Consider the following 12,652-nt stretch of genomic DNA (forward strand, 5'->3'; position numbering starts at 1 on the left):
CATAAAAAAAAGGGAGTATCAGTGTAAAAAAAAAAGATGAAACAATTTAAAGGTAATGTACTCTCACAACCCTCTCCCACTTAGAAAATCCTTCCTTCTTCAGTTTCAAGTTATTTAGTTGGTCAAATTTTTTTTAAAGATTTTATTTATTTATTTATTTATTTATTTGACAGAGAGACAGCCAGCGAGAGAGGGAACACAGGCAGGGGGAGTGGGAGAGGAAGAAGCAGGCTCCCAGCGGAGGAGCCTGATGTGGGGCTCAATCCCAGAACGCTGGGATCACACCCTGAGCCGAAGGCAGACACTTAACGACTGAGCCACCCAGGTGCCCCTACTTGGTCAAATTTTTTAACTTAAAACTGAACTCAAGTCTGTGTCTACTAAGCAAGATGTGAAATGAAATTATTAAAACCTTATATTGTGATCTCCCAAGAGGTACAAACTGTATAATTGTTTCCTCTCTCTTTCCCAAAATAAAATCATCTTTGAGTGGGAAATGACTGGTTACACAAAACAATATGTAGAAATTAAAACACTTTAATATAATATAAACATTTCCAGAATATAGACTGATTTTGTATCAGTACCTTTTGAGAGCTTTTTAAAACTATATATCATCTAAACTTATTATAGACTGTTTCATTTTCACTTTCAGAACTAGAAAATACAAAAATACACTGCAAATTAGATTTAACAAACAAAAAAATCAGTCTAAATCATTTCAGTCATTTTTCTTGGAGAAAACCAAGAAACAAATAAACACACGACAACAACAATATAATACTAACAACACTAACACAAACCCAAACAAGGAATGGATTCTGTAATGCCTGGTAATTCTCTCATTTAAAATAAATTATCTCCCATGGGTAAATAATTCACCACCACAGCAATTTGATGAAGAGAAGTAGAGACAATGTAAGCAAAATTACATTATATGTAAGAAACATAATTTTTCTTTTTTTTTAAGAAAACGAGGAAAAGTAACTTGAGGAAAAGGCATATTGAATACTTTTACTTCACTTGGCTTTTGTTAGAGGTTAAAGTTAACTGTTCACTTAGGAAAATTCAATAACAACAATTTCATGAAACCAAACTCTTCAACTCATTTCTTCAATTCAACCTTAAGAGAACAAAACTAAAAAGTTCAAAATCCAAGAGTAGACTCATCCCAAAGCATTATCTTTCTTCAACAGATTTCCTTTTCTTTTCTATTCTTATGTTCTTCTTTCTCAGAGGCTAGGTTTATGCTTGTTTCTTCTTTCAATTCAATTTCAATTTTCTCACCCCCCCAAAAAACTGAGCTTTCCTGAATTGACATTGACCATATTCACCTCTTCTCTTCTTCATTGAATATTTTTGTTTTTTGTCTAAATCTATTTTCTAAACTGATGTCTTCAATTCATCCTTCGGTAAACAAAATGAAATGTTCAAATTCCTAGAACAAACTCCGCCCAAAACATTGACTCTTGTCTTTTCTTCAACAGGTTTCCTTTTCTCTTATGTTCTTGTTGTGTTTTTTTGTTTTTCGTACATTCTTTCTCAGAGGGTAGGTTTAAGCTTGTTTCTTCTTTCAATTCAATTTCAACTTATACACACAAAAACTAACCTTTCCTGAACTGACACTGACTGTATCCACTGCTCCTTTTCTTCACTAGATGTTCCTGTTTCTCTAAATCCATATTCTTAACTGATTTCTTCAATTCATCCGTGGGTAAACAAAACTAAAAGCTCAAAATCCAAGAATAGATTCATCCCAAAGCATTTCTTCTTCTGTCTTTTCTTCAACAGATTTCTTTTTCTCTTTCTTGTGCTTACGTTCTTCTTTCTCAGTGGGTACACCGTGGCTTTTTTTCTTTTTTCGATGTTTAAGCTTTCCTGAACTGACACTGACTTTATCTCCCTGTCTCTTCCTTTGTCGGATGCTCTTGTCCTTGTCTAGATCAGTATCCCCATAACTCTTTCTCCTTTTATGCTTGGACTGCTCTTTCTCTGGCCTTTCTTCACCTTCCTCCAGGTGCCTTCTTCTCTTTTGATGTCTCCGTTTATGACCTGCTTGATGGTCACTGGTACTGTTTTCTGAGGAGAGGTGCTTGTAAACTTCAGATTCTACACTGTATGGGCCAGAGTTATTTTCTTGCTGACTAAGGCTCAGGGGTACTGGTTTTTCTGGGAAATAGTCTCTGATGGGTTGACAAGAGGTCATGGAGTCTAGTTTCTGTTTGCTGTCATTAGCTGGTAAGCAATGAGGTAACTGGTTTTCTACTGCTTGTGAAATACTGTATGATCCTGTGTAGGTCTGGGAAGTCTCAAATGGGAGTTTTTGCTCAAACATTCTATTTTTGGGTCTAGAATCAACCATTTCTTTGTACTTATGGGTTTCTGTAGAGCTATCACTAATCTTTCTAAAACAAGTCTTTGGCTCTAGTCCTCTGGCTTTCTGCACTTTAATATAATCTTCAAGTTCATCTTGGAAAGAATCATAAGTCCTCTTTGAATGAGTTGGTAACCAGTGATGTAATTGGCTTTCCACTGGTGAAATATTATACAGTTGTTGGTAGGTCTGGGAAGTCTCAAGTGAAAATCTTTGCTCAAACATTCTTTGTCTGGGTCCAGAATCAATTTCTCTGTACCCACGGGTTTCCACAGAGTTCTCTCTTACCTTTCTGAAACAAATCTTTGGATCTAGTCCTCTGGCTTTCTGCACTTTGATGTAATCTTCCAGTTCATCTTGGAAAGAGTCATAGGTCTTCTTTGAATGAGCTGGTGAGCAATGAGGTAACTGGTTTTCTCCTGTTTGTGAAATATTGTATGATCCTGGGTATGTCTTAAAAGACTCACATGGGAGTCTTTGTTCAAACATTCTATGTCTGGATCTGGAATCAACTACTTCCCTGTACCCACGGGTTTCCAAAGAACCCTCTTCCATCTTTCTGAAACAAGTCTTGGACTCTGATCCTCTGGCTTTCTGCACTTTGATGTAATCTGCACATTCATCTTGGTAAGAGTCTTGTGTCTTCTTTGAATTCTTCACTAGATTGATGACAATGGATTCTCTGCAAAGAAGAGAGTGGAAAGTTCTTGTTACTAGGTTATTTTATTCTGAATATTTTCTTTGCTTTAAAAAAGGTTAGTTTGGAAAAACAAAAACAAAAAAGCCCAAATTTTAAAACCTACTGCAATATAAAAAAAGCTATAAATCATCACTTTTTATGTCAAAAATAAGTAGCAGCAGGGACAGTCAGGTATTTCCCATGTACCTCACAATTTTTTACACACAAATAAATTTGCAGGGCTGAGATAAAAGGGAAGATGTGTACAAAGATGCAGACATAGCTGCTACTGTCTTAGTACTTAAAATGTAAGGCATGTTGAGATATGTAGGAAAGGACCAATAATATTTAATGCCCCAAAGATGGTCCGATCTGAATGTCACATTGTTTTAAAAGTTTTAATTAGTTCCTTGTATAGATCTATAAATGTAATGGCTATTTATTCTGGAACCGTGAGATTAAAAAAAAAGTGTCTAAATGAAGATTAATTTGTTGAATCAGACAATTTAGCTCCTAAGTATTCAGACTCAAAGTAGAAATATTTTCTACCAGAATAAAATAATGTAACAGAATCACTATGCTTTGATTTTTAAAGCAACAAACCCAAAATACAATAGTTAAGTGCCCCTCTGTCCTGCTACCTGATTTATCCAGTCAGTCCACTTAATCCTCTCCTCCTTAAAACAATAAAATAGAATGGAATAAATATTTATTGAGCTCCTATTATATGCCAGGCCAGGCACCTTACACATATTTTTAATATTTGGTTATAACCACTTCATAATGGAGCTGTCCAAAGTTATACACTTGTTAGAAAGACAGATCTGATATTCCAATCCAGGTCTGTCCAACAGCAAGACACTTGTTCTTAACCACTGTACCTCGCTGCAAGGATGATGACCAGATCGCTGTATCTCCTGGAACTAAGCAACCTTCCAGGAATTATTTGAGTTTGTATGGCTCAATGAGAATGATTCTTTAGCATCTCTCCAGAGAAGGACAATGCTGTCTGGTCAGGAGGGGTGCCAATTACCCAGCTCTGCCAGTATACTATCATGGCTAGAGAAGTCCCTAGGGGATTCAAATACCATCACCTATAGCAGTATCAACACATAGGGAAACGAATGCCTAGAAAGTTTGTAAAATACATGCAAGGATACTTGACAGAAGCCCTGCTCTTTGCTATCACAGGAGCATTTTGGTAAAAAATACTTACTTAATTTGGTGTTCACTTCCTTGCATATGGGACCGGAACATTTCTAAAGATGTAAAGGTGATATTACAAATATGGCAAACGTAGCTTCTCATACTAAATGCTGAAAAAAATAGAGAGTCCAAATTAAGGAGGTCAATATGGACACATTTAGAATCACAAAGCTGGATAGGAATTTACTGAGATCATCTACTGAACATTCCCAATTTAAAGATAAGGCCCAGAGAGGTCAAATGACTTGGTCAAAGTCAAAGATCCAGTTAGTAATAGAGATAACCTCTCAGCACCCATACTTCTTAATTTAGAGCCCAGAATTCTTTACACTATGCCACACTGCTTCTCTAGCCTTGGCCTCTTTCCTAAGGAACTGCTATCTGCCTGCCTATTGTTTCTACATGAAAGTACATCAGGCACTTCAAATTTAGTATGCCCAACCAACATTTGCCTCTTAATTCCTTAACCAACCTTTTTGCTTGCTCCTAATTCTCTTTCCACCCCAAAAAAACCTGAAAGGTCCCAAAAGATTAAACAAAAGCAAATTTTTACTCTCTTACCTGAAATCACTGTAGTGCATTAGTTTACCAAAAGTAATTTCCACAGACAGATTTTAGAAAGGAGAGAGGTTCAGTGAGCCCCACTCTCAGGATAAAAGCTGAAAGCAAAATTCTAAAACAAAACTACTAGTTACCACTTCAAAAGAGTCAAGAACTATAGAATAGGTATAGCAGCTACCTCTCTATTCTGCTTCTTAGGTAGAATTGAAAGGAGGGGATAAATTAATCTTTATTTTCTTAATCTCATTATTCTTCCACCTTCTCTTTGGTCAGAAGTAGCAAATTAGTCAATTTCATAAGCCAAATATAAAATAATCCCACCCTAAAAAAGAGGCAATATATTGATGGCTACAATAATTTTAGGGTCAAGCGAGGTCATCTTTTAAATCAAACAGCAACTTAATCATTCAAAGGATGCTAAATTAATCATTATCGAGTGTACTGGCCTTGTCCAAGCAAAGATTATTCATAGAAACAAGAAAATATTGTCAAGGGGAAAGAAAGATGCTAACTTGGAAGAACACGAGGACACTGCTAGTATTACTATTGACAGATACCTCTAGTGGACCCAGGAGAGCTCAGCAGGTTATGCCAAAGACTGAATGAATGATTGTTCATAACCATCCTCTCTCTCAGTGCTCTGATTTCATGCTCACCAAGTCACTTTCTGATTATAAATTGGTTTCCCATATTCTTTGATCCCAAAAAAGGGATACCCTGGATGATAGATCCAAGTTTTAAAAACCCTGAGAACTGAAAAAATATATATCTCCTCCTACCATAAATCAATACCAGAATGACAATGTAGTAACTTAAATTACAATGTTTCCCAGACTTCTCTGATAAGAATTACTTGGAGTATTATTCAAATATAGATCCCCAAGCCCCTCCCCTGGAGAACATGATCTGCTGTCTCTAGGAGAGGGAATTTGTATTTTAACAATACCCCAGGTAATTATTCTTAGAGAACGTGTGGGAAATACACTAAGGGAATACCTTTCTAGTTCCTTGATTATTTATCAGTGTTTGCCAAGTTTGTTTGTGGTCTGGTCAGTCCCTGATTTGAGGCTGACCTACCGTGAAGATTCTGGACTTCCTGCAAAGTTAAGGACTAAATCCAGGATTATGCATGCTCACAACAAACCTTTTCAAAAAATTATTAACATCCTTATTTAACAAGTGCGAAAACTAAGACTCAGATTTGCTTGGCCAACACAATACATTTTGAGAGCACCCAAGTTATGCAAGATAAGCAGGAATCCTGGTTTCCTCTAGGATAGTGGTTCTCAGTGCTAGCTACACATTAGAACCATGTGGGAAACTTTAAAAATATTCATGTTACAGCTCCACATTGGACCATTTAAATCAGGCTTTCTTACTTTTTGAAAGCATTTTTAGAAGATTTTTTTATACAGCCATTGTTGAGCACCACTGCCCTAATATTGAGCCAATGATCTTCATTATGATTATAAACTCAGATTCTATTTCAGGGGTTTTACATATTTGTTTAGTGCTTATAAAGTATACAGTATAAATAATATTCTCCTCAGTTCCTCCTTTGTTTCCTTACAAATTATATTAGAAGATTATAATATAGGTAATATAGAGGTTTAGAGAAGCTGCAGGTCACATATAAAAAGTCCAGAGGCAGTTCTGGAACTTTGTGGTCTGATTACTATTACCTTAGCCCCTGTCTTTTTCATACACTGATATTCTTTATCTTTTTCTAGATATAGACATCTCAGGAAACAATATATAAAAATGATGTAAACACTTTCTGTGAAGATATGAAGCCTATTTATTGGCTCCATTCATGGTCTAATTCTTCTGTAACCCGCCTCCACTATGTTTCTTTTTCTTTTCCTTTTTTAATTGAAATATAATTAATATATAGTGTTAACATTAGTTCCAGGTGTACAATATAATGATTCAACAATTTTATACATTACTTAGTGCTCACCAAGATAAATATACTTTAAATCTCTCTAATCCACTATGTTTCTTACACTTTCTATTCTCCCATCTTGGTCTGCTCCTTGGCCCTGTCCAGCTCTGCTGCCCTCAGCTCTGCTAGGATTCCTTGTTTCTGACTTCATCCAGAAACTCAAGCTTCTTTTCATCTCATACCTTTCAGAATCTTCCATAGCCTAACACTTGCGTGCCCATTTTTCTCCTAATCACAGCTCTATCTTGTAACTCCCCAGAGTAAGATCTTAGTTTTCAAAGCACAGATTGGGGAAGTACAAGGTGAGAACCATTGGTCTAAAAGCTTAAATGGGAAATAATCAATTGAGAGCTACATATAAGCAAAAATGCAAATTAATGTGGAATTTACTTTATGAAGAAAAGTAGAAAAAGTCTAATTTACCTGTTTTTAAATTACGACAGGAGAACAAAGCATTTCAAGAAAAAGTAACATTTGTTAAGGACCTATTCTGTGATGGGTACTGTACTGCTTCATTTCATCTTTTGCCAATCCTGTGAAGTAGCCTTATTTTCACTTTACACCTAAGGAATCTGAGGTACAACTGGGTAAGTGACTTTAAACATATCTCCCAATCTATGTTTATCCTTTTACATGACACTGCCTCTCAAACAATTAGCAAATACTGAAAAAAAAACTATGTACTTATTACCATATAAAGTGCTGAGATGGATATTGCAGAATAAAATATAATCCCTTGTCTCAAGGAGGCTAATTCAGTTAAGGGGCTATAATTAATGCAATTGTCAATGAACAGTGAAGTCTATGAGGAATCAAAGGATGGGGAGAATACCAGCAGCTAGAGCAGTGAGGGAAGTTATGATGGATCTTGGAAGACAAGAAGGATTTGAATTGTAAGGAAGGCAGATAAGGCATTCCAGGGGATGAAACAGTATCACATATGGGAGAGACAGAAATGAGCATGTGTTGACTTCAAATAATCTGTTCAACAAACTCTAAGCACGTATGTGGCACTAAGCATCATTCTAGATTCCAGGGGTACAAGATGAAAAGAATGGGCAAGTTGCTTACAAATCCAAGTGAGAAACAGTTATATAAACAAACGATTTCAATCTCATTTGGTAAAAGGTATAAGGTATGCTTAAGGGGTATGGGAGCTCAAAGAAGCAGAGGCACTTAGCACAGTATGGTCTGAAGAAGGTTACTGGAAGAGATGATGACTTAGTTAAACTTGGAAGGATGAACAATAGTTAACTTGATAAAAAGAGTTGAGAACAGTATTGTATGGAGAGGGACTAGCATGATATAAGCATAGAAGTGTTTGTAAGAACTTAAAATTTGGAACTGTTGTAAAATAAAATATAACAGGACAAGACAGGAGAGGCAAAAGGGTGTCAGATCAGAGAGATGTATATGTTATGCCAAGGAGCCTAGACTTTTTATCCTGTGTATTGGGAAAACTTGAAATGCTTTAAGTAGTAAGTGACATGGTCAGCTGTGTGAGGGAGAAGTCTCTCCTCTAGCTGCAGTATGGAGGATAAATTTGAGAGGAACAAGCCTCAAAGTAAGGAGACCACATGTATGAAATAACTAGACGAGCCAAGAGATAAGGAGGGCATGAGCTAGAACACCATAGGGATAGAGAAGAGCAGGGAGATTGGTGAAATATACCATTAAAACTGGCAAAATTTTAAAAAATGTCAAAACTTGGTGACTGATTGAATGTGGGAGATAAGTTTACCTGAAGGGTGTGAGAAGGGGAAGTGTAGAAGAGTGGAAGAGAGTCCTGGAGAGTGGTGTGGGTTTAAAATCATTGTGAGAGGAAAGTGAAGGAAAAGGTAAAGGATTAAATAGGACTACAAATCCACAGAGATTGGATCCCAAGACTCTGTTGAGATACCTGATCTCTAGCTTTACATAATTTTCCATAGCATCACTCAGTATCCTGAATGTAAAAGTAGAAAAGGTGACTGTGGAATTGATCCAGGGTTGAAATCTTGCTACTAAGGAGTGAGAGAATAACAATGAGGTACATGTAAAGCCTTCCAGAAGGTTGTTAAAGCATTGAAGTGTGAAGTGATGGTAGTGGAAATGTAATGGAAAGGAAAAATAGTTCTAATAAGACTTGATAAGACTTGCTGATGGACAGGATATAGGAAAATTAAGTAGTTGAAGACGCCCTCAAAGATTCAAATGTAGGTGACTAATAAATAGTGGTACAACTGGCAAAGACAGGAATCTTGGGAAATTCAAGTTGGTTTTAGAGAAGTTTATTAATTCAATTTTAGGTATGTTGAGTTACAGGTGAAGGTGAAATATCTAAGTGCAATAATGAGGCTAGAAATTAGTAAGATAAACAAAACAAATACAATAAATAAAAAATACATACATACTTTAGTTCCATATCGTTATGGTAGCCATTCCTGTGCTAATAAGATCTGGGCTGGATGAGGGACATGAAGAAAGCAGTGAGAATGATGAAGACAGACAGGGATTAGGTATAGCAGGAACATATATAAACAAAACAGATGGAAAAAAGGCAGAGACAGAAAGAAGGGAGAAAATGGGGTGATGAATGAAATAGTTAAGTTGTCATATATCAAATTGTTTCTGTCTTACCACTTGCTCGCTTATAATATGGGATTCTCTGTTCTGTTCATTGAAATTCTCATTAGTTAATTTAAATTCTCCAGCTATTTTTTAATCCCCAAATGTTTACTGTTCTTAAAATGGAACAGTCAAAAGCAGGGCTGAAAATTTGTTCTTTGAGCTCTGTTATGCTAATGGTCCGCACTCCCTCCCTGGCCAGACGAAAATTTCACCAAAATCCTCCTTCTCGTATTCTAATAACCTTGAAACTTCAGAATGCTCACATGACTCTCCCTTTAGAAGTGACTAGAGTATACACACTTCTCATAGTTGACTCAGTTCCAATTTTACCTAATGCCGGCCCCTTATTTCAGATATCCTCACCCCAGCAATAGGAAAATAGCCTAACAAGTTAAAGTTTCTTATTTCTCCAAACATCTACTACTTTCAGAAGCCCTACCACTTTTATTTCTACACTTGCCTAAATCAACATTCTTCAAATTCCTAGATAAAAACACAGATCTCTATGTAACTTTTTGGGATATGTTGAATTACATTAATTAGGAAACTTAGATAGTATAAATGCAGGGTTAGCACTCAATACATCAAGATTAGTAGTTCACTGATTCTATATTAAACTAATTGCTATTGAGGTAGGCCTACTCTGTACCAGTTTCTATCTCTAGCACTGGAAATACATATGAGTTAGGTGTAACCCCTCCCTCAAAGAACTTACATATTCTAGTGGGAGATAAAGACACACAGAGAGAAAATTAGACATGCAGGCTAAGGAAAAACAGAAGATGTCTTGAAGGAAGTGAAAAGGCTTCCCGGGAAGTAGTATGTTAAAGAATAAGTAGGAATTAGATAAAGAGGAGAAACATGGAGATGTTCCAGGTAAAATGGCAGCATGAAAAAGGGCACAGAGACAAGAAATAGGGTAATGGTTTCTGGAAACCATAAGCAGTTTGTAGGTTCTGACCTATACAGATCATGGCAGGAAGTAGCAGGGGATAAGCCTGGAGAAGGTAGGCAGGGAAAGATGGTAAAGAGCTATGAAGCTTAGATTTTTATCCTCAGAAAAAGGAGAAACAAGTAAGGATTTTAAAGTAGGGAATGACATAGAAAGATGTGCACTTTACGTGAAACACTCTAGTGCTTAAATTGAGGGCAGATTTGGAGAGACAAAACTGATGGCCGGGAGAGTAGTTAGGAGGCTGCGGCAATATTCTAGAACAGTGCTTCTCAAAATTTATTGTGAGTACAAATCACCTAGGGATCTTGTCAAAATGCAGTTTCTGATTCAGTAGGTCTGCAGTGAGGCCTGAGATTCTTTTTTCTAACAAGCTCCCAAGTGATGCTGATGATGCTGGCCAAAAACCACACTTTGAGTAGCAAAGCTCTAGGAAAGATGTTGAGGGCCTGACCAAGTATGGGAAGAGTAGGGCTGAAGATAAGGGAATAGGTAAAACAGTCATGGCTTAGTGTTTCATTAGATATAAAAAGTGAAGAAGGTAGTGTTGGGGGATTCACAGTTAACTACAGGTTTCTACTCTGAATGATGGAGTGGAATTGAAATGGATATGAGGTATCCAGGTAAAGCAGTAGCTGCCAGTTGGATATATGAGTCCAAAGCTTGACAGAAAGGTCATAAGCATACAGATAAGAGATGAAATCAGGGGAACAGCTTAGATCATGTTTGTAGTAAGGTCAAGAATGGAGCCACAGGAACACCTACATTTAGGTAATGAATTTAAAAAAAGAGCCCCCAAAGAAAACAGAAAAGAAACAGAAACACAGAAGAAGAACCAGAGCATAAGGAGTTACATATGACAAAGAACAGGGCTTCAAGGTGGGAGTAATGAACATTTTCACATGAAGCAGAGAGGTCTAGGAAGAAAAGAATTGAAAAATAACAGTGAGTGGAGGAAAAGAAGTGGGTGGAAGAAAGAATATGAAAAAGGAATAAAATACACTAGTAGTGAGAAGGTGCCTGTGGGGGAAAAAATGAAAAAAAATATGGTTAGAAGAGCAAGTGGATTATTCCAGTCAGGATCAGAATCTTTATTGTGCCTGAATTCTTGCCACTCTTTCTAGCTCCTTTGTTAATTCTCTCTCCTTCCCACTTCTAGCAATCTAAATCATATACTTCCTCTATGAAGGTTTTCTGAACCATGATGTTTCACTCCTCTAGTTACCAAAAATATGTACACAAAAATTCATGTCTGTAGCCTCTTGCAATGAAGTGCTATTAACCCAACTAGTTTACACACTTGCTCCTTCAGGGAAAATGGTATATCCTCATTTGTATTCCCAACAATAACTAGCCTAGCACTCTAGAGACACTTAAGCCATACTTAGTGACTGAATAATATAACCACATGACACTAATTAAAAATACTTCCTTATGTACCTATGATATACCATGGAACCATGGGAATACCATATTTGATTCTATGATTAATAAACATCATCTAAACTTTTCTGAGTCTCATTTTCTAGAAAACCAACAGACAGAACTAGGTGGACTCTGAAGTCTTTACTCATCTAAAATTCTATAATCCCATCAGTACTATCAACCTACAGCAAAATGATATATACATAAGCCAGTATGTTTTATAAAATATAAACTTCCTATGAAAGAGTTTTGGGATATTTTTACTGTTTACCATTTGCATCTGATTTTGCTGGAAGAGGTTTCTCTCTTATGTTGTCTACAAATTTCTTCCTAGCTTCATTTCTTTTGTGTTTTTTCCCAACATAATGTTGTTGGGCCATTAATGGACTATTAAAGGAAGCAGGACAGAGCTTGCAATACTTGTTTGGATTATTCAAATCCAAAGCACTGCTGGAAGAGGAAGGCATAGTCTTGTCTTTAATCCCACCTGGAGGAAGCTTGACAGCAAGGGGCTTCAGAAAAGTTGATTCTGCAGAAGTAGTAAGAGGCACACCTGCTGAAATAGTTGTAATGAGAAGTGATCAACATATATTCAGCTATTAGAGCTGCATTCATTACAAAGTATCAGGGGAATTCAGAATTCTTTGAAAACTGCTATCTTTGGACTTTTTTCCACACAGGGCTGTTGGATAAAGGTATTCAGGTTAAAAAGAATTTCCTTCTGTGAGAATAGAAATTCGAATAGAGTCTGTCAACAAGTTTCTTCAACAAAGGTACAGGAAAGAATATTCAGCATCAGGCATTGGCTAATTATATTCATTGGAAAAATCGATGAAAGCATGAGAGCTTAGGATGGTTCTTAAAATTAGGGTAAAACAGATAGTACCAACTTCTAAGTTG

At 36.5% G+C, this 12,652-nt stretch overlaps 1 protein-coding gene across 10 annotated transcripts in view; it reads right to left on the reverse strand.

Moving 5' to 3' along the window:
• Window positions 1-521: 521 nt before the first annotated feature.
• Window positions 522-12,652, reverse strand: part of ZMAT1 (zinc finger matrin-type 1) — a 35,989-nt gene continuing 23,858 nt past the window's right edge. For 3 of the 10 annotated variants that reach the window (XM_044380821.3, XM_026490577.4, XM_044380819.3), the window contains 3 exons: window positions 12,240-12,308; window positions 4,270-4,369; window positions 522-3,056 (listed from right to left, as the gene is read on the reverse strand). In XM_044380821.3, coding sequence (XP_044236756.1) covers window positions 1,733-3,056; window positions 4,270-4,369; window positions 12,240-12,308 — 1,493 coding nt within the window. In that variant the 3' untranslated portion in view covers window positions 522-1,732. Of the gene's footprint in view, window positions 3,057-4,269; window positions 4,370-9,154; window positions 11,219-12,023; window positions 12,309-12,652 lie in introns of those variants that run through there. The other 7 variants (XM_057313251.1, XM_057313254.1, XM_057313256.1 and 4 more) reach the window with 5 other exon arrangements.

This window comes from Ursus arctos, chromosome X (genome assembly GCF_023065955.2).
Source record: "Ursus arctos isolate Adak ecotype North America chromosome X, UrsArc2.0, whole genome shotgun sequence".
Classification (NCBI taxonomy): Eukaryota; Metazoa; Chordata; class Mammalia; order Carnivora; family Ursidae; genus Ursus; species Ursus arctos.